The sequence below is a fragment of the Eptatretus burgeri genome, chromosome 5, assembly GCF_056783735.1.
Source record: "Eptatretus burgeri isolate ZD-2024b chromosome 5, Ebu_testis_v1, whole genome shotgun sequence".
In the NCBI taxonomy this organism is placed as follows: Eukaryota; Metazoa; Chordata; class Myxini; order Myxiniformes; family Myxinidae; genus Eptatretus; species Eptatretus burgeri.
Genome location: NC_140965.1, coordinates 94,833,834 through 94,856,520, shown reverse-complemented (window position 1 = coordinate 94,856,520; position 22,687 = coordinate 94,833,834). Strand labels below are relative to the sequence as shown.

At 42.6% G+C, this 22,687-nt stretch overlaps 1 protein-coding gene across 1 annotated transcript; it reads left to right on the top strand.

Annotated features, from left to right (window-relative positions):
- The first annotated feature begins 807 nt into the window (after nt 1-807).
- On the top strand, nt 808-21,088 carry LOC147026987 (neurotensin receptor type 2-like). The gene is made up of 2 exons (XM_085882974.1): nt 808-2,186; nt 18,605-21,088. The coding sequence occupies exons 1-2, from the start codon at nt 1,370-1,372 to the stop codon at nt 19,138-19,140; spliced, it is 1,353 nt and encodes a 450-aa protein (XP_085739100.1). The 5' UTR covers nt 808-1,369; the 3' UTR covers nt 19,141-21,088.
- Nucleotides 21,089-22,687: the final 1,599 nt, after the last annotated feature.

Genomic DNA, 22,687 nt, shown 5'->3' with positions numbered 1-22,687 from the left:
GCACTTCACAAGAGCTGGGTATCCCAAACAGAGTCAAAGAATCAGATTTCAGCCTAAATCATTCTGACACATCGGTGACGTCACGGCACAATGTCGTAGTATCGTACCTATTAAAATTCAGAATGGCGTTCGCCAATTTCCATCGACTATTGATGGTTTTCCCATTCTTCACGAACAGCATGAATCGTTGCATTACCCCCAGCCATTGTTACCTTTTTATCCAGGTATTGACACGTCTGAGGTCACAAACTCCTCCCATGTGCTCAGCACAACATGAGAATCGTGATGACGAAGGGACATGGCATCACTTGTTTGCTTCCCAACCGGGTCAAACAGCTGTCTTTATACTTCTGAGCTGTGTCCGTGTGTCCAGCAAGAACATCACTCATAGTGTTTGCACATCACTCGTTTGCGTCAATATTTTGGATCGTAGCTAATTCAATTTAAATAAAATTAACAACAGCGTTATCAGGACCACAGATGATACTTATACATCAAACGAATAACCAGAAACCAAATGTGGAGTTCCGAACAATGGCTGGTTGTAAGAGGCTTACGAACTTGTATGAATGGGGTTAGTGAGTTGAATAGTCAGGAAGTCGAACATTAAGGGTGGGGAATGGAGATGCTGGGCTGACAGCAGCAGGGGGGATTAACTGGCCAATTAGCCTTTGCATCTGAGCTTCCCCATTGCCATTTTTTCATTCATCCAAGGAAGCAGATTGAATCAGCAAGCGGAAAAATGACAGACTCGAAAATTGTAAGGAAACAATTGAGGTAGACACAGTAAACAAAAGGATAAAGGATCAAAGAGGCATTGACAACTAACCAGAGATATAAGTAAACAAAGTGACAGCATCAGTAAAGCAGCCACAGACTGACCTGCTCTTCTTTGGAGGTAATCCAATTGAAGACGGTGGAGGAGGACGAGGAGGAATTGCACCACCATTGGACTCGCTTCCACTTACAGGAGTGCAACGTCTCCTCGCAACTCATCGTAATCCTTTTGACCTTATCAACTCGTCTCTGGATTTCCCTCTGTCTCAAGGTTTGAAGCTGTTAAACTTCAGGATTACTCAAGTTTTAATGACTGGACTCTGCCCTATACCACTGATTCCAGACTTAGATAATCAGGGTGTTGTAATAATTTTCTTCAAAAAGATGTCTTCCTACTCCTTAAGAGATGTTGGTCCAGATCTGGTCGAGCAATTGGTGATGTAGTCTTTCGTCAGTAATACTATTCCACACATTTTCCATTTTCCAATGGTAGCATGGCTTGAACATCTTCAAGAATTTGTGACCCTGTTTAACATATCATCTTGACTCAACTCAAAAACATTGAAAGCTTCCTTTAATCTCTCACTCAGCCATGTCTAACGACACACTGCAGCCCGTTCTGTATGGGGCACTCGCTATTGGGGCCAGCCGTAGCGAGCCATTGGTGGTGGCGCTACCCCTCACCCTTCTGTTTAGCCTGCTTTTTGTGCTGGGAGTCTCTGGAAACCTCCTAACAGTGTTTGTGAGCATGAAGCACAAACAGCTGCGACGAAGCATGGTCAAATACCACCTGGTCAGTCTCGCTGCTGCTGACCTTACTCTACTCCTAACCATTCCGACTACAGTGTACCGATCATATTGGGAGTACTACCCATGGCGAATGGGAGATACAATGTGCCGCCTATACTTTATGCTACGGCAGATAGCTTACTCAGCTACAAGCTGGACAATAATGATCTTCACGACTGAGCGGTGCTATGTCGTGTGTAAGCCCATCAGGGCTCTTCTTTTCCTGCGTAAGTCCCGTGTGCGCCGAGGACTTGCCCTTATCTGGTTTCTGGCAATTGCTTCTGGGATTCCTTACGCATTTATCTACGGGGCTGTTCCGGCATTCGTTTATGACTACAGAAAAAGAAAAACTTCAAACTTCTCCATTGTGGTGACGACAGTCTGCGAACTCTTTGAGCCAGATCCTTCTCCGATCTACTCACGCCTCACGCACTTCAGGTGTTTTGGCTGCTTTGTCATCCCTGTGCTTCTCATCATGCTGTTTTGTGGCCTCATTGTGCATACCATATGTACATCACGTGGCATGCCTCAATTACAGTGCAATCCCTCACAGTCATTGACTTATCAGCCAACACTGTTGCGACGACGGACCCGTCACCAAAAAGCCGTGAAGCTACTTGGTAAGTAGATATGGCATTGTATGCTTAAAAATATCTATTAATTATTTTTTTTATCAGACGAAGCATGGTCAAATTCATCGATAAACAGAACATTATGCATCATCCCCTTAGAAACAATCCCAATATGGCTGGTCCTCACCACTGTGGTCCCTTTTACCAAAATCTTCAATCTTTCAAATTTTCCATATTTATTATCACTTGACCCAAATTTTACACTCTTGTAATTAAATGACATTTCTGATGTTTTGCTGCAGCATTGGATATGCCATAGTTCACATGAAAGTATTTTATTTTTGAGCATGTAGAAACTTAGTGTGTTCCGGTTTTGGATCTGACCAATTTGTTTGGTAAATCATGCTGATATACTGCACCTGCAGAAATCGTTTATTAAAACATATAATAACGCAGGAATAATATTCCTCACTGGTGAACATGTCATAGTTATCAACTTAACGGTGGAAGACTTTAGAGGCTTATGACATAAATTGGAAATGCAGATACTTATAAGTGAGCATGAAATTAACGAGTGATGACAACTTGTTCTCATAAAGTGGAGGATAACAGTTCCATGTCCGATGATCATCAAGTGGAGGATCACAGTTCCATCTCCGATGATCATCAAGTGGAGGATTAGAGTTCCATCTCTTCTGATCATCAAGTGGAGGATCACAGTTCCATCTACGATGATCATTAAGTGGAGGATTAGAGTTCCATCTCTTCTGATCATTAAGTGGAGGATCACAGTTCCATCTGCTCTGCTCATGAAGTGGAGGATCACAGTTCCATATCCTCTGCTCATCAAGTGGAGAATCACAGTTCCATCTCCTCTGCTCATGAAGTGGAGGATCACAGTTCCATCTCCTCTGGTCATCAAGTGCAGGATCACTAAAAGTAGATTAAATGAATGATTTGTTGCATTTATGGTGTCTCTGCAAGAGGATCAATATGTCTCATTGAATGCATTCAACTTCCCTGTATAAAATTAGAGTTTACAAAATATTCACAACACAATGTGAAAGAGAACAAGAAATGACATTGCAGCTATGGAAATTCAGAATTATTGATCAGATATTTAGCATGAAACTCCAAAACCTCTACCAGCCAAATGGCCTTGCAGGAAAGCCTATGTGTACACACACACACACACACACACACACACACACACACACACACACACACACACACACACACACACACACACACACACACACACACACACACACACACACACACACACACACACACACACACACACACACACACACACACACACACACACACACACACACCACACTCTCTAAGCTGTCTAGCCTGGGTTAAAATATCGACCAGAATCTATAAAGTGATTCTTCACAATTAAGAGATTGGGCCAAACCGATATACCGTCTCGCATATCTCAAAAAGCTGTGGACTGATTATGGCAAAACTAGGTGGATGAGTTGGATAGGTGACAAGAACAAGCTGATTTGGTTTTGGTTCAGCTCCAGATCCAGATCCAGCTTATCAGTGGGATAGAAAACGTAAACTGTTCAGCCTCGAGGAGGTATGCACTCGACCGAGTGCCGTTCTGGTTTTGAGGAGTGTTTGGTGGAGTAGTCATTCTTGCTATGCTAAGTGAAGGTTGGCGAGAGGTGAACAGCCGTGGGAATGAAACTCTCAGCAGCCAGTGGAAAAATAAACAAATCTTTACCCACTTGGCCAAACATTCATGATTGCAAGACACTTATTACATAACAAAATGAAGTATTCTTAATGTGAGTCTGTCTGCTGTTTTTAAGAAAACAAAAACCATTATATACTCGGGCAGTATGTTATTGCTGTTTGCTGTTCTTGTTCAAACATTCTATTTTGCTTCGTCTCACACTTGCCTTTGTGCCTCTTCGTACATGTGCCATGCGTGTATGTACAACTGTGTGTTTGCATCTCCCTGAATATCCGTTATTTTATTCATAAGTTAAGTGTTCAAGGTACCAAACACCAAAAGACGTCTTGCTGTCTCCTGTCCTTTTGATATGCGTGAGGAATTATGCAAATTTATAATAGTCTGAGTTGTAAATGTCACAAAGGAAACAAGAAAAAGAGCAATCAGAGATTGCAGACCCTCACCACGACTGATTTTGTGTGGTGTATTTTGTGTGGTGTTTGTGTACTGGTGTGTTTCGTAATTAATAAGAGACATAACTAGAATTGTCACTTTTTAACTGCTGGCAGTGATGACCGGGTACCAAGACGTCCCGCTTTGATGCAACCCTGCTTTGATCAGCCACCTGACCCTGAAGCGTGGCATTTAATTTTTTTTATTATTATTCAGTTGAATTTAGAATGGGATTAAAATAAATTCAATTCAAATCAAATAGAACACTAAATAGGTAGAGTCCTGCATTGGAGAAATCAGAAGGAACTCAACGAAGAACAAGAAGCAAATACTTCGATATCGCGCGGCTGGGGGCAGTAAAAGTTTAGGTTAAGAACGATGAAACAATTTTGCAGTTATAAAATTTAAATGTAGACACGGTGAATTAGCATGCATGATGGGAAGAGTTGTGAAGTTGGACAAATTTCTGTTTATAGCCCTCAGATCAAAGGGACGTACGCGGCCATAAGTGTGACAGAACACGTGACAGAAGACACAGGACAGAATAGCCAATTATATAACAGCGCGATGTCGCCGCGCTGTAAAAAAGCAATGATGAAGTCATCAGGAGGAACCTGGATAGGATTCGCATTTCAGCTGCTGCTCCTCTACCCTCAAACCCATCTAAACACAGCCAAGTGAACCTTATTCAGAAAAAAAAGAAACAACCCATATCAAAAAATTAAATAATTCTGGTTGCCAGACCATGTATCCGATCAAGTTGAAATTTAAAACATGCATTCCACATCACTACAAGACCATAAAAGTGAAGTTTCACATCGATTAATTAAGCGGTTCCAGAGAAAACATTATTTAATATTTTTCTTCAATCCAATACGGCTGTCATCACTGCCAACCCATGTGAGCTATCAATTATTCATGAACACACTTGTACACCCTTGGCTTGGGGAACACTTATGTGAAGTTTCCCATTGATTTGTCCAGCTGTTCTGGAGAAGATTTTTATATGTTTTATGGTCAATCCAATATGGCTGCCAAACCATGTGACCAATGACATCATATGTGTCATATGTGTTATAGCCTGGTGTTGGCTTAGCAGTTAGGATGATGGCTTGGGATCCTCGGGTCCTGAGTTCAAGCCATGTTTTACGTTGAATTAACACCAGGGGGTTGACTCAGCCTGTCATCCTTCTGAGGTTGGCAAAATGAGTACCAATGTACTGGTAATAGGGGCACTGCATCAGCGGCATATCCACGCCCCTAACCAATAATGCAACCAGCAGCCAAAAACAAAGGCTGCACACAAAGGGGTATTGACGGATTTATTAAAATGTGGTATTGGTGTGGTGCATGCATGATGGGGTGAATGGCTTCCTCCTGCGAATTAATTAAAAAAAAATTATGTGTGAACCTTTTGTTCCTCATGGACAGGTAGTCATACATGTAAAGTTTTGCCTCAATCTGTTCAGCCACTTCAGAGAAGAAGATTTTTGAAGGTTTAAAAAAAAAGGAAAATGGCTGCCGAATCACGTGACTGATGACGTCATCCAAGTTTTTTTTTTCTGTGGACAATTTTATCCCGATATGACCCTTAAAATTTTTCATACTGATCGGATGTGGCGTTCGACATATGCAATTGTGACGTCATTTTAAAAAAATCACACTCATTCCCCATGAGGAGTACTTGCCATGTGCTCAGTTTCAATTTTTATCCTTGGTGCGGTTTCAGAGATACAGAGGTCCAAAATTTTTCCGTTTTTCCAATACGGCTGCCACACCACGTGACCTATGACGTCATAATTATCATTGAAACATTCTACATGAGTAGTCAGTCACACCAATGGTGAAAATTTTGTCTCAATCCGACAAGCGGTTGTGGAGAAAAACACGAAAGTTCCGTGCGGACGAAAAAAACAAACAGACAGACACGCAAACAGACCCAAATACAATACCCTCTACTTCAGCTGGGGTAATCAGTAAGGCTAAAGAATGTAATCATATAAAACTTGCTGACGAAATCACAGTACTGTTGGATTCCGGCATTCACGAGCGATATGTCCCTGAAAAATGTCGCAAATGTCAGGGAAGAGTGATGACAGACAGAACAAATCAGGACACGACATCATAAAGTGAACAGTAGGAGAAAGGGGAAACACCAACAGCAGGGCAGAGGGAGAAAGTAGATGAAAACAGACAAACAAGGGAAGCAGGTAACGATTAGGGTTAAGGGAGAACACGAAGGGTGGACAATATGGGTACATCAGCCAAATTGTTTGACCACTTTGTGATTTTTCAAGGTCTGAAGAGAGAGACGAGACTGCTGCCTGTCCGTCAGAAGGATGCGATGTCACTGCAGAGAGTGGAGTCATCAGCAATGAGATAAAGAGGATGTTTCAGAGAGTCAGAGAGATCATTGATGAAGACTAGGAATAATATGGGGCCGAGAACACTGCCTTGGGTTACTCCAGCCTTGACAACGAGAGCAGATGAAAAGGTTCCGTTGAGAGCCACATGTTGGCTACAAGAGTGGAGAGAGTCAGTGATCCAAGAGTGGAATTGGCCTTGGATTCCAGAGACAGACAGTTTGGAGAGTAAGACAGGATGCCAGACTGTATCAAAAACTTGAGATATGTCCAGAGAGATAGCCCTCATGTCATGTCTGATACTGAGGGCCTCCACCATTGTTGGGAGAGTAGAAGCAGCATGTCCAAGGTAGAGTGACCAGGTCTGAATCCGAATTGATGACCTGAGATGAGGCTGTTGGAAAAAAGGAATGATTCTATGTCAAGGGGAGCATACACCATATATGGACTTGACAAGGCACCACCAAGTTTTAGAGGAGGGAGACAAGTTTGAAAGGGCTTTGTGGAATGATCCAAGGTTGCTTTCTATTGGATTTGCCTTCCAGGAGGAAAATGCAAGTTGTTTTAAAGAAACTACCTCATCACAAGATTTAGAGCACCAAGAGTGGGAGGATGGGTAGGATAACTGAAGATGAGATGGGATGAATCTGTCCCATAAGAGAGAACAGGTTTCTATGGAAGAATTCCCATGCTGAGTTAATATCAGCGGTGGTGGATATGAGACCAGTCCTGAAAAAAAAACAAAAAAAACAAACAATACGTGAAGCCCGGAGAAGCAGGTCACACTTTATGGCCCGTGAATAATAGGACCGCGAATAGCGGGACCACATATGTCGGGGTTCGACAGTACATATGTTTGTTTTACCCCAGTGCATGAAGCAAAGAGCAGGGTTAAACAATTGGTTCACTCTGTCTGTCTGTCTGTCTGTCTGTCTGTCTGTCTGTCTGCAGACCCAGTCTATGATTGAGGAACTACTTAATTTCAATGAATTTTGTATTTTGAACACTGTAGAGTCTAGAACATGAATGAGAACATGAACCTGAAGCTGAGTAGAACATTAGCTCTGAATTTGGCAAATTGTATGGAATCTCATCCTGAGCGTTCCTGGGCACAGAGGAGTATGGTAATTGCTTTGCTCTGTCTGCCTGCCTGGCAGTCAAACAAAAATTGAAATCATCACAAACAGGAAACTTACTGTGTTTAAGGATGTCATAAAGGACACAAACAACAGGCACTAATAACTAATGTAACGTGTTAAATGTGGCGGTGTCAAAGACGCTGCATCAACTGCAGTAAATTTCCCCAAAAACGTTTTTGTTTTTTTTCGACAACTCCAACTTCAATTACAGTTCACCGCCCTGTTGGCACTTCCAAAAACCTCCAGGTTAGCAATACCTGGAAAAAAATATTACCCCATTTTACACCATCTCGACGAATCAAATTCGCCGCTCATTCTCTCAGCATTGTGGAATGTCGAGATTCAGACAAAATCGCAGCTCATAGGAAATATAGATCATGCTCGGAAATGCAAAGCATGAAATTAAAAGACCCCTTCGTGTCCTTTTTCTCAAGACTGCAAGGTGTTCTCAAGACTCAAGACTGCAAGGTGTTCTCAAGACTCAAGACTGCAAGGTGTTCTCAAGACTCAAGACTGCAAGGTGTTCTCAAGACTCAAGACTGCAAGGTGTTCTCAAGACTCAAGACTGCAAGGTGTTCTCAAGACTCAAGACTGCAAGGTGTTCTCAAGACTCAAGACTGTAAGGTGTTCTCAAGACTCAAGACTGTAAGGTGTTCTTAAGACTCAAGACTGCAAGGTGTTCTCAAGACTCAAGACTGTAAGGTGTTCTTAAGACTCAAGACTGTAAGGTGTTCTTAAGACTCAAGACTGTAAGGTGTTCCATGAACTCTCGAGTTTTAAACAGCGATCTAAGGCTTGTCGATGAGCTTATACATAGGACGGCCACTCCAAAGATTATATCATCCCAACTACAGAATACAGTGCTATTGACCATCTTTATTCATGTCACAACGCTGGACGTAATCTCCATCCCATGTTCCCCGCCCATCCCTCTCCTTTCCACAGATCTCCCAATGTCTCTGTCCCCCACTGTTTTGTCCTTCCCTCTCCCGCCCCTCTTGTCTCACATCCCCCTTACTGTATGTCTGGTGTTGGCTTAATGGTTAGAGTGGTGGGCTTTCGATCCTAGGGTCCTGAGTTAAAATCCTGCTTAGCTGTCGAATTAATACCAGGTGGGGTTGACTCTGCCTGTCATCCTTCCGAGCTCAGCAAAATGAGTGCCAGCTTGCTGGTATCCTGTGTTGGAGTTGCGACCCGTCCAGGATTGTGCCCAATAGCCCAGGAGACTGCTTAAGCAGCACCAACGCTCTGCACGGAGTATGGTCTCAATCTCCCCCTCCTCCCCTTGCTGTGCGTTGTGTGTTTGCTGTCATACGAGCCTCGACAATGTATACAAAAACAAATATATTTATTTTTAAATCCTCATCAACGGACTTCTTCCAACAGTCGACCAACATTTTCATCCCAAGCACAGAAGCCTTTCTTTCTGAGGTGTCCTTAATGCTGTGGATGTGGTTGTGTTAACCTCTTCAGCGGATGCAAGATATCTTCCCCAAAGCATTTTTTTGTAAATTTTGCATTTGAGAAAAATAATTTTGGTGATTTAGTATTTTTCTTCTGCGTCACCATTAATTGAAGGTTTCCGATGTCTCCTTTGCTCAAGCTTCCTATCGAGGCGACACCGTTGACACTGTAGGCAAGCCATCACCGGCACCCTGAACAATTTTAATTCCTGAAATATTGTTTTAATTATAGACATGCTGTATCTGTAAATTACAAGACTCTTCTTCTTCTTCATTAACGGCCACAATTATTCCCACGTCCTTGTCGGGTTGGATGGGGGAAGCTTGGCCCAAGTCATTCACGAATCGGCTGGCCAGGCCTGACGTTCGACTAAGTAGATTTTGTAATTTGTTCAGGGTGCCGGTGATGGCTCACCTATTCTTCGTGAAAGACACCGTGAGGTCTTTAACGTTCATCAACGAATACCGGCAGACAGAACACCCAGTTTTACGTCCATCCGAAGGACAGCATCACCCATTGATGAATCACCCTGCGAAACACTGGGATTTCAGAATTTATAGCTGGGCCAGGATTCAAACGCAGGGTAGATAGCTCAGAGGTAAGTGTGTGTACCTTTTGGTGATCCCATCAGCCCTGTAAATAACAAGACGGTATTACATGTATAATTTTATGATAATCTGGACCTTTTACTTTTAAAAAGTTAAACTTAGGATAACATAACATTTTGATTTAGCTTAACACCTCCAGGGCAGAGGCTTTACTCAACATCTCTATTTTTACATGAAGTACAAGGATACCAGTCGACAATGGACACAGCAACACAGCTTGTAGGGTTTCAACCTGTGATCTTAGTTGCCTTAGCTGTCTATGTGCTCGGTTCATCAGCTCAAAGAGGACAACCCAAATATGATTTTCCCATACCTACATCATACACAGGTATACACACAAATAACTTTGGTGCAGAAGGAGGCCATTCGACCCATCATGCCTGCATTGCCCCAACCCGAGAAACAATCACCCATCCACACATAAGCCACCTACAAGTCCTGCCAATATACCCATACCCCTCCTTCTCCAATGCATCGAGTTACCTGTCTAATTCCAACTTAAACTAATCCACCCCCTCCATTGTCTCCACCTTTCAAGGGAGACCATTCCATGCATTAACCAATCTCCGAATGAAAGAACCCTGCCTTAAAACTGTCCTAATCACCCCCACGCAGGTGAAACGAAAAATGGAGTTTCGCAATCGATTCACTTTGTCTGTCTGTCTGTCCACAAATGTCAGTCTATGATCGAGGAACTACTTAAGTTCACTTGAATGTTACATTTTGAATATTAATCAGAGCACGAACCTGCAGTTTAGCAGTACTTTGGCTCTGAATTTGTCCTGATTGTGCAGCGCAGAGAGGAGTGAGATAATGTTTTATTCGTTCTGTCCATCTGGCAGCCAAACAAAATTGAAAATAATTCCAAACAGGAATCTTACTATCTTTAGTGACGTCAAAAAGGACACAAACAACAGGCACGAATGATGCAATGTGTTAAATAAGGTGGTGAAAAAGAATCTGCATCAATAGCGGTAAACTTCCCAATTTTTTTTCAACAACCTTCAAAAGCCTTATTTTATTTCAAGTTGATTATATACTTGAATACTGTGGAACACGAATCGCCTTTTAGGCACTTTCAAAGCACTTCTGGTGAGCAGTATACTCTAGTAGCTCATGGTGGTTTTGTATGCACTTGTATGTCCAGAGCTAAACTCTTCAAAAATCGTCTAATTTAAGGTCATTGAACAATTTTTGGTTGGTAACACATTTGCCACTAGCGGCGAAATAGGTGAAATGTCCACGACCCTTTTTAAGCGAAGTACTACCACCCGCCATGACTGTATCTCCAGAACCGTTGGACCTAGAAGGTTGTGTGACCACTCAAAATGTTCGGAATGGACACATCATGGGGGATCAGTAATACATTTCCATTTCCAAAAGTCAATGGATTTTAAGATATTTGCCAAAAACTGATTTCAACATGTTACGGACTTCAATTATTCATAATTGTTCCTTCTTCTTTGTTCAATTACTTGACTCCTGGAGATTCTAGGTGGGCAATAATCTGCATTAAAAAAGATTACAATTAACCATATTATTTCTTTGTTGTAGGAGGCGCTCGGTATTCAAGTGTTAAAGAGTTCTCTGGCTGATGTGCTGCCCTGCCAAGTCATTGAGAGGTCACACCTGGTCAAAGGCACTGGTGATATACCAGAGTCATTTTCAACAACACCATACAATGATAATTGAAAACACAGTATTGATGATGATTATTTCCTTTGGTGCATGGCTAGACAGCTTCACAGCAACAACTAGAGGGGGAGCACTCGGGAGAGTGCAAAACCTCCGCCGCCAATACTGCTGGGTCACTCAAGTGAACCTTATATCTTATTCATTAAATATGATGTCAACAGTGCTGACAGAGTTATAGTTCTTTTGTCCATTTTTTTTGGGGGGGGGGGTTGGAAATCACTGAAAACATGTAAAAATGCAAAAAAAAAAAAACTCGAAATTTTGTTGAAAAAAAAGTTGCAAATTTTTGTTTTCTCTAACAATTTTTGGGGGGGGGTTGGAAATCACTTAAAACATGTAGAAATGCAAAATATAATTTTTTTCTTTTTTTTGGGGGGGGGGGGCAACAATTTTTTTCGGGGGGAGTTGGAAATCACTTAAAACATGTAAAAATGCAAAAAAAATTTCTATAACAATTTTTTTTTGGGGGTGGGGTTGAAAATCACTTAAAACATGCAGAAATGCAAAAAAAATTTTCTCTACCAATTTTTTTTTTGGGGTGGGGTAACAATTTTTTTTGGGGGGGGTTGGAAATCACTTAAAACATGTAGAAATGCAAAAAAAAAATCTCTATTTTTTGGGGGTGGGGTAGAAAATTTTTTTTGGGGGGGTTGGAAATCACTTAAAACATGTAGAAATGAAAAAAAAAATTTTTTTTTCTCCAACAAATTTTTTTGGGGGGGGGGGACCAAGTCCAAAATTTAATTGCATGATCCTTGGACCATACCTAACTCCCCCCCCACCAAGTTTCGTCGAAATCCGTCGAGGAGTTTTTCCGTAATACTGTTCACAAACAAACAAACAAACAGGAAGGGGTGAAAACAGTAACCTCCGTTACGTCCATCTTCGAAGACGGGGGAGGTTAATATAATGAGTGCGCTCCAGGATCAACTGAAATTTGATATTACGAAGACGTCATTTGTACCCATCCTTCCATATGTCGCGACGGAAATGGACACAATATTCACATCCATGCTCAACTTTCAAGATGTCTTGAAGCAAAAGAATGCCATGTCGGGGGCATTATGGCCTGATGAAGGGGTGTATGCAACCGCAAAAGAAATCCAGCTGTTGAAGCCCGAACAGGTTGGTAACATATTCCTTGGAATGGGACCATTTCACATGGAGAAGATTGTAATCGCTTGCCTTGGAAAGTTTCTAGGCTGTATCGGTATTGATCTGGCTTTGATTGAGACGGAAGCCTTTGGGAAGCTTGTTGTGGAGAATAGTGTCATGACAGGAGGTCACAACTGTAAAGGCAAGGAGGCAATGAGTCTGGTATCAGAGGTGATGACAGTTCTTATGTTTGAAGAGTTTCAGACTGACCAGGACAGTACTCATTGTGAACTAGAGAAGCAAATAGAGACCATGGAAACTAAGATGCAGCAGGCTTTAGATGTTGACCATACAGAATTCAGGGAGATTTGGGAAGAAAGCAAGCTCCTACATGCGGACTTGAAGAAGTCTTTCACAGAATGGAAAGAAACATCAGGCAATGAAAATGTGAGGAACTGGAGCTTGTTTCTGGATGAGCTGTATCCTATCCTGAGGGATCTTACACACTCTATTCGACAAGGCGATTGGCATCTTTTCATTTCAGCTGTGCGTAGGTGCGTGCCTTTGTTCTTCGGGTTTGGCCGGACAAACTATAGCAGATGGGGCACGCTGTTCCTTTAAGATTGCCTTGACATACAAAGGAAGTTCCCAGGTATGTACAGATGTTTTATAGATGGTGGATGGGTGATGTACCACACTCTCCAACAAGGCAGTGCAGTAGGCTTTGACATGGCACTCAAAAAGTGTTACAATAAACCCGCTAAGGTTGCAGGAGGTATCATTGCGATGACAAGACAGAAAGAGGCAGTAGCCTTATGGAATCTCTTAAAGCATGAGAAAGATCTTCATGTGGCACAGCTGCTCGAATGGTGTAACTTGGGCGACAAAGACGACAGTGAACTGAACCTACACCATGAGTTCAATCCAAGTTCTACGAAGATTGGCCATGAACGCGCAAGGACACTTTTGGTTACAAAAAATCCATCAACAATCCATTCAGCACTGGGATCGGACTTCACAACATCTCTACTGGAGCTGATATACCCCAGGAGGTTGTTTATGGATTACTTGAATGCCTGGAAACTGGTGAGAAGAGTTACCAAGAGTTTGTTGAGACCAGATTTCGGAATAAGGGGAAACACCGACATGACACAATACCTACTAACCGCAAGACTGTTTTCGTGAAGCATGCTTCTACACCGTCCACAGCGAAGAAATCGATGGCAAAAAAAGATGCTGCAGAAACGATTAGGTACATTGATTATGCCAGAGAAAGAGGGTACAGCATGCTGGAGCTCCTGAAGTATGAATTAACCAGCACATCCCAGTTCCTCACCACTGAATGTAAAGATGGCATCAGATTGAAGAAGCCTGATAAAGCCTCCTTATCGAGAGAACTAGTCAATCAACTTCCAGAGGGGAAAAGGAATGTCAAATGTGATGCTCGGATGACAATAGTGGACTTCCTGGCACTTGTGCGAAAACTACCAATGAAAAAGATGGGCCTTGACACATTTGGGCAATTGGCTGAGAGTCTTTCCAACAGCATTCTTGCTCAAGGTTCTGAGTCCACAAGAATAGACATTATTTTTGATGTTTATCAAAAATCATCAATCAAGCAAATGGAACATGCACAGAGAAGTTCTTCTGAAGAAAGCACTATCACCATTAGGTCTGACAATCAGAAACTCCCTGTCGATCTTGATATGTTCTGGAGCTCAATGTTGAACAAAGTAAGGTTGCAGGAGTACGTCTTCAAGTGGATGCTGCAGAATGTTGTGTCAGAAAAGGAAATTATCTTTGGAGGAGTATATGGGGGGTGAATGTAGGAAACTGTTAGCTGGCACTGAAACACAGATCGCAGAGCTCTCAAGCAACCAAGAAGAAGCCGATGACAGAATCATGTTCCATATTAATGATGGTGTTGTGAAACACGGGGTTCAATCAGTCTTGGTTGACTCACCTGACACAAATGTCTTTGTCAACCTCATCTTCCACTTCAAGAAAACCTGGCAACTACAAAAGCTGTTTGTAAAGCTTAGTAACCGGAAATACAAGACAACTGTACCAGTCCACCTGTTAGTTGATCAACTGGACAACAATTTGGTGTCGTGTCTCCCAGCCATTCATGCACTTAGCGGGTGTGACAGTCCCAGCAAGGTGGGTCCAAAACTGTCTGGCATGAAAGCATCCATGGATCTCTCCCTACTGGAAGGGTTTGGTGAAAAAAAATTCCTTGTGTCTGGATTAAAGAAGACCGACTGTTCCACATTGGATGAGTATCGTTGGGAGCAGTACCACAACTCCAAGAAAGAGCTAGACTTCAACCAGCTTGTGCGCTGTTCTTCAACGCTACGAGAACACATAAAGCGAGCATATCTGCAATGTAAGATGTGGTTACAAGCTCCAAATCCTGCAGTCACCAAACCAGATCCACGCCAGTATGGTAATAAAGCAACAGATGTTGGAATTACACCTGTGATACTGCCAGTACCGTGCAGGCCCGATGACCTGCCCCCTCCATGCAAATGTCCATCATGTTTGAGTACCAAGACGTGCACTTGCAGAGGAATGAACATAAAATGTGTGGTGTTTTGTGGCTGTAGTAAAGGCAAAAAGTGTAGAAATCCACATAATTAAACTCTAAAATATGGACAATGTGCAAAATTACAACAGGTAATATAATAAAGGGTCAGAACTGTCGTGCGTACCATGCTGAAATCAGTTTTTGGCAAATATCTCAAAAACTATTGACTTTTGGACATGGAAATGTATTACTGACCTCCCATAATGTGGCCATTCCGAACATTTTGAGTGGTCAACCTTCTAGGTCGACCTTTCAACCTTCTAGGTCCAACGGTTCTGGGAGATACAGTAATGGCGGGTTGTAGTACTTCGCTTAAAAAGGAGCGTGGCCATTTCACCTATTTCGCCGCCAGTGGCAAATGTGTTACCAACCAAAAATTGTTCAATGACCTTCAATTAGATGATTTTTGAAGAGTTTAGCTCTGGACATACAAGTGCATACAAAACCACCATGAGCTACTGCAGTAGTACTCAGACAAAATATTACAGCATTTTGCATCATCAGTACCAATCAAATTTGCCACTCGCAGACCCCGCTCATGTCCGCGTTTCTCAAGACTACGTGGTGTCAGGTGTTCTATGAATTCTCCAATTCTCATCTTCATTGCTCTCAAACTATACCCACTGGTCTGAATACTGTCCACTTTCTGCCGACGAGTGTTTCACTCTCCTCCTCTTTGCATTTAACAATTTTCTGGAATGAGCCTTTTCGAGAGACAATCGCAACAATCCCAATAGCTTGAAGCAAAATACAGTACGGTGGAACTCCCATATAATGAACATCACAATTAGCATGACACAATGGTAGCAGTTCGTCTGCAGCCATGGAGTCCCTGTGTCACTTATTTTCGGGTTCGCTTTCTCGGACAGGTGCAATAAGAAAGGTGGAGGTGTAATAGGTAGTAACGGAATGAAATGCTGGAATTATATTTTTTACTATATGAAGATAAGTAACGAGCAAAATGATGGCTTCCTTTGCAGAGATTTTCTAGGGAAAAGTACCTTGAATGGCAACAAGATTGGCATGTGGGGGCAGCAGGGAGGTCGGTCCATCAGGTCACGTGCGAAGCAACCTTTTGGCCAGAACTTTATAACCTTTGGTTTCTCAGAGAAGAGCATCAAACTGGGAATAAATCAAAATAAACATATTTCAGACAGGGCTGCTGACCACCGACAGTTCTATTTTGATGAAATATTAAGGTGTATATATAATTAATTGAAAACCTTCAATCCACCATCAAACATAACGGCTGCTAATGACGTGTCTGCTTTGGCTCTGAGTTTAATAATTCAGGCACTTTAATATTACATGACAGTGATAAATTGCATTGATTTGTGGGCACCAGAGAGAGAGGCCGGAAGTCCATGGCAATACCAAACCATATTTGGCTTGCTAAAGCTACTTTATAAATAATTAACATGTTAACCAGTTGATCAATTGCATGATCAATGTGTTTGATCGATTAATTGCTTGCCGCGTCATATTTGTTCACCAGACAGCTATCTTATTTCCATGTCAACATTTATATATGTATATAAGATTGTAGTGGTTGGGATGACACATTTTTTAAAGAAAAAGGTGCATCTCACCAAAAAAAGGTCACTATCTTCCCTGCTGATCTAGTGATATACTAGAACGACCACTCGGTGGAGCACATAGCTCTGAATCCGGACCTGAACCAAATTCGAATCGACTTGTTCATGTCACCGATCCAACTCATCCACCTAGTTTTGCCATAATCCGTCCATAACTTGTTGACATATCCTGCGAAATATCGGTTTTAGCTCGATTACTCAATGGTGAAGAATCACGAAAAAAATTCTCTTTTCGGGATCCGGATCCGGATCTTTACCAAAATCGAATCAATTCTTCCTTGTAACATGCACAACATGCCCAGCAATTTCATCCAAATCCTTCCACAACTTTTTGAGATATCATGCATACAAACAGACAAACAAACAAACAGACAGACAGCCGTGAAAACATGACCTTCTTCCTGTTCCACACAAAGGAAGCCAGACGAAGGATGAAGCAATTGGGCCCATTGTGCATGTTCCACATAGCCACACCCTTGACACTCAGTCTGAACAAGGTAACACAGTAGTGGTTGTCGGGGATGAAAAGGGTAGAAGGAGAGGTGTGTAGAGCTATTAAAGAGATGATAGAACTGGGCAGGGGGGAAAGGTATGATCGGGGAAGGGGTATGGGGTTGTCGGGGGGAAGGAATACGTAAAACAGACAAGACACCTCCTCTTCACTCTAAATTTTTTGTTTGTTTTAAAGAAATTCCAATATCCAGATGGAACAACATGTACACAACACACACTCATAGATCACACCAACCAATCTGGAGCTACCTTCTTCTCCAACTGATGTCCCTGTTCCCGACATATATCCCCTTTAATTCCAAGTGTCCACCCAATGATATTTTCAAGCTCTCTGTCTCGGCTGTGACCACTTTACCAGGAAGACCATTCCACACATTAATGAGTGTCTGTGTGAAATAACCCCAGATTGCTTCCATCCATCCATCCATCCATCCATCCATCCATCGGGACAACACTCTGTGCAGAGCATTGGTGCTGCCGAAGCAGTCTCCTTGGCTATTGGGAGCAATCCTTGGGCACCACTCCGACACAGGACAACAGCAAGCTGGCACTCATTTTGCCAACCTCGGAAAGATGACAGTCAGAGTCAACCCCACCTGGTATTAATTCAACAGCCAAGCAGGATTTGAACTCAGGGTCCTGGGATCCCAAGCCCACCACCCTAACCATTAAGCCAACACCAGGCACAGATTGCTTCCATTATAACTGCTGCATATGCTCTTTTCAACAACAGTTCAATCACATCCTTTCTGATAACAAAAAAATCCCAGACTCTCTTCTGGCTTGACCTACCTAACCCTGACATCAATCTGGTAGCTTAAATAAGTCTGAGCACGTGATCTTAACGATGTCCCTCCATAAGCCCCGTCCCCTAACACCTGAGCAACTTTGGAAAAAAAAAAAAACTCCCAGCACACAATTAAATTGCAGATACAAGTCAAAAACGTAAGCACTCAGCGAAGTTTCATTGCAATTTGATAGTGCTGTGCAACAAACACAGGTCGTTGGTAAAGTAGCTGTGTGACCAGTTAAACTGCATACAGTACATAGTAACTCAAGGTAATGCTTCGTTTACAGGTGTGATGTGATTATGACGTAACTGCGAAGTATGCACCTGTCTATAATATAAGGTCCTGCCTTTCCCTGAGCAAACACCAAAATTCCCAAAACATTGGATGACATCAGTTTTTACTTTTGCAGACAATGACCACAGATCCTCACCTCCTTTAACGCAACATTGTAACTCTTTTTTGTTGTTCCCCAGGTGTTGTTGTGGCAAGTTTCTTTTTGTGCTACTCACCGGACACCATCGCCTCAATCATGTACATCTCTATCAGTGACTGGAACAATCCTACGGTGCACTACGTGTACACGGCAGTCAAAATATACCTGGCTCTTCCTCTGTGGTACCTCAACTCTGCTTTGGATCCTTTGCTTTTCAGCATTTCCTCGCGACGGTTCCGCCAGGCGTGCCGCGAGATCCTGTACTGTGGCCCAGCAGAGTCTTTCCTGCCTCCTGTGTCGACCGTCCGCAGCCAACAACAATCACACATAATGGGTCACGCGTGGCCTCATGCATCTCAGGGATGTGACACTGCACAGTCATTGTCGCCTGCCCGTGCCACCGAGATTGAAAAGGTGGTTCCAATTCGAAAAAGCTGTGAGACCTCCTCAAAACGAGAAGTCTCTGTTGAACACACGGAAGATGATGAATCAGTGGTCGGTGGTCATGATGGAGGTGACCGCACCGCTGTGGCATTACCGGCCGATGACTTCGTGGGTGATGCCACCAGCAAATGATTGGTGAATGATGGAACCACACAGCAGCAACATTATTTTATGAACCAGTCAATTGCAATTAACTGGTTAGTTGTGTTCCTAACAACGAGCCCTACTGAGTACAGAAAAATGGCAGGGAGAGGGGAGTAGGGGCGAAGAAAGTTGACAAAAGGAAAGGAAGAGGAAGATACCAGACTCCAGAGCAAGGCATATGATTGGAAGGAAAAAGGGGTTTTCCCCCTTTTTCTGATCGTTTCATAACCAAAATCGACTTAGACTCCAATGGTGTCAGGAAACTCGCACACCGCTTCGTGATGATGTGCCACACCGGCTGGAAATTGCATTGCAAAGGACCAACATCTGTCCCATCGAAGCTCGTGTCAGGCCATTTCCCCCAAACCATGGGGATATGTTGGCCATAATACGGCCAAAGGGTATTTCGAGCATATCCATACAGTAAAAGAAAAGGAAGATGCACACACAGGAAACAGGGAAGTCATGTGACGTTCATATTTCAGATTGAGGACGAGCGGAGTTTTAAGTCGGCCATTTTAAAAATGAGATCCCAAAGATGGCACAATTGAGGTTTCAGGTAAATTGTGAAAAATGAGTTGTTTTACTAAAGTTTGGCACACATTTGTGGATGCACGACTTGTTTGCAAAGATTAAAATCATTTCCTGTGTTTGTTTAAGCCCAATGTACATATTTAAGGTAAATGGACATTTTTAAAGGTTCATGAGCAAGTTTTTGGCCTCACACATTCATACTGTTGTTACCTGCATGGGAAGGGGTGGGAGCTTCCTGTATGGTATGCATGTTTTATAAAGGTGTCCATGCTGTTCTGTGTAGCTACATCTGTGAGGCCAGGTACAGTATAAGTGAGACAGAATGCCGTAAAGTTGTCCCGTGGAGCACAGTTCCCCATCTTCACCCGCCTCCTCCTCATTATGATTGTTACTCCCCCATCACATTTACATTATTGCTGCAGGTTCACGCCATTCAGTGTGCCCGACATCACCAGCCAATAATTTGTGTAAAACTAGTGTGACACTCATAGGCTCGGGCTAAGTGGTGGCTGGCAGTGCTATGAAAGTCCGCATAGTCACGGCTGTAAAAAGGCGCACCACAAGTGGCATACGACGGTTGGTGCCAATCGAATTCAGGTTTTCATGAGTTGCTGTTACCGAGCAGTTCTCTCTTCAATTTGTGGTCAGTGGTGTGGAAAGAGTACAGGTGGCACCAGAAACTTCACAGGAGGGATAGAGTCCTCATCTTCGTTATGCACTTACGGTGCACTGGCTGGAACTCCACCGGACTCCATCTCTCACCATTGTGTGGCTATGCCAGCCTCGAGGTGGAGCACTGTCTTCATCACCTGTTATCTTTCAGTTAATTAATCTACCCAAGCTTGAGGGTTACTATCTTTCAGTTAGCATTCCCCTACTATCACGGGCTAATTCCTTCGGTGTGTTCTCTGTTGTCTCGCTGAGCTTCCGTCATCAATCTGTGCCCTCGTTGTCAATTTTACCGGAGGAAATTAATCAATAGTATTGTGCTTGTTTTCATTATTCCATCCTATTTTCATTGGAATTAAACTGTTGATTGTCAGCGTTGGGATGTTTTCTCTCATCATCATAGTTCTGTTCGGAGAGTGAAACCTCTTAAGGTTAGTGGTAGTATAACTTTCCCATGCACCGTTTCAATTCGACCAATCCCTGTTTGAATATCCCCCGGGTCCATGCCCACCTGTATCAGGTGTATGGGGGTGGTGTGAGCGACATCTTCCTCCACTTCTGAGTGTATATTGAACTAGTAGGGTTCACAAGTAAGTTTATGTCAGTCCTTGGATAGAGGCTACAGATCAACCCTCATATGTTTGTACGTACAATTACCTTGTTAGGTTGTATGTAGTGATTATATAAAGCTTACATGACATCCTTTAGCTTCCTGGTTCAACAGTGAATAAGATGTGTTTTGTTAAAGATGGTCCTTGGTGTGAATGTGGAATAAAATAAATAAACTAACAAGCCGCTAACGATAAGATTTTAGTTTCGGCGACACTTTTGTCCCGGTATTGGTCACACGGCGTTCATTTTTGCATGAATTGTATTTTTATTTTATCCTTCCATCTTTGTTTAATCACAGGGTCAACAATTTTTCTCACCACCAAAGTTTTCTTCCTTTAAGATGTAGTAAATAGCCAATAATAGAATTGCTTTGCTTAATCCACAAATGTATTTCTTGTTTCATCCAGAGAGTGTGAGGATAGTACCAAGTCACTTTCAAAATACAATATGGCACCAATTTCATGTTTACTCATCAAACCAGGTTTCTGGGTGGAGTCGATGGATTGAACTTCCTTATTATAATCTGATCACTCACCAGGGGAAGACCATCCTCATATAGTCCTCAGCACAATGACTGCTGTGGTAGCAGCACCTTATATTCAGGGAAACAGTACATTGCATAACATGTGAAAAATGGCAAAAATCTCACTTGCTCCAGGCTAAAACACAGCTTGCATTGGAAGAGCAGTCATAAATTGTCTGTACTCAAACTCCAGTTGGGTTTGACAACAAGGTTCTTTAAGTTCAGAACCAGACTTGGGAATTGCGGAATGGTTGCAGTGTCTGCTCTGAATCTGGGAGGTCGGTGGTTTGAACTCCAGCTGAGTTGTGTCACAGACTTAAAACTATAAGAGCACTCGGTAGAGCGCATACCTCCACCACCTAATGCCTGATCCACGAGAACGTATCGCGCCCAATACATTTTTGAAATACCATACTATATAATACGACATCGTTTTTGGCCCAATCTCTCAATGGTGAAGAATCTCTATATAAAAAATAAATAATTACAGTATCCAGATCTGGATTCGGATCTTCACCCAAATCGACTCAATTCGTCCTTGTCACACACCGAACCTGTCCATCAAGTTTCGTCCGAATCCGTCAACAACTTTTTGAGTTATCCTGCACACAGACAAACAGACAAACAAACAAACAGACAGACAGGGAATAAAACATGACCTCCTTCCACCTTCAGTGATGGTGGTAAAAATGGTATGTACTGCTTCCTTGCTGCTTTTGGATTTAAAGAGGACAGAACATGGACAAATAACCATAGGTTGGCAATCATTGCACAGGTTTTTATGGGCCTAATGGCCTCCTGCATTTAAGTTCCTTGTAAGGGAACATATCATATTATTATACGTTGAAAGGAAACATATCAAACACTAGTTTATGAAAATGGAGCATGTCACAAAGATGAACATATGAACAACATTTCAATATTGCTGACATTCAGGGGGAAGGAGCAAATTGTTTTAAATAATCTGTTCTGTTCTTGCATATGGCAGCTTGGCTGCCAGGGGAGCTATCATTTCTTGGAAGCGCAGCTGTGCCGCTGATGCTGTGTCGCTCCACCAGTACGCTGGTACTCATTTCGCCGACCTCAGAATGATGACAGGCTGAGTCAACCCCACCTGGTGTTAATTCAGCAGCCAACAGGGCTCAAACTCAGGACCCGAATATCCCAAGCCGGTCCACCCTAACCACTAAGCCAACA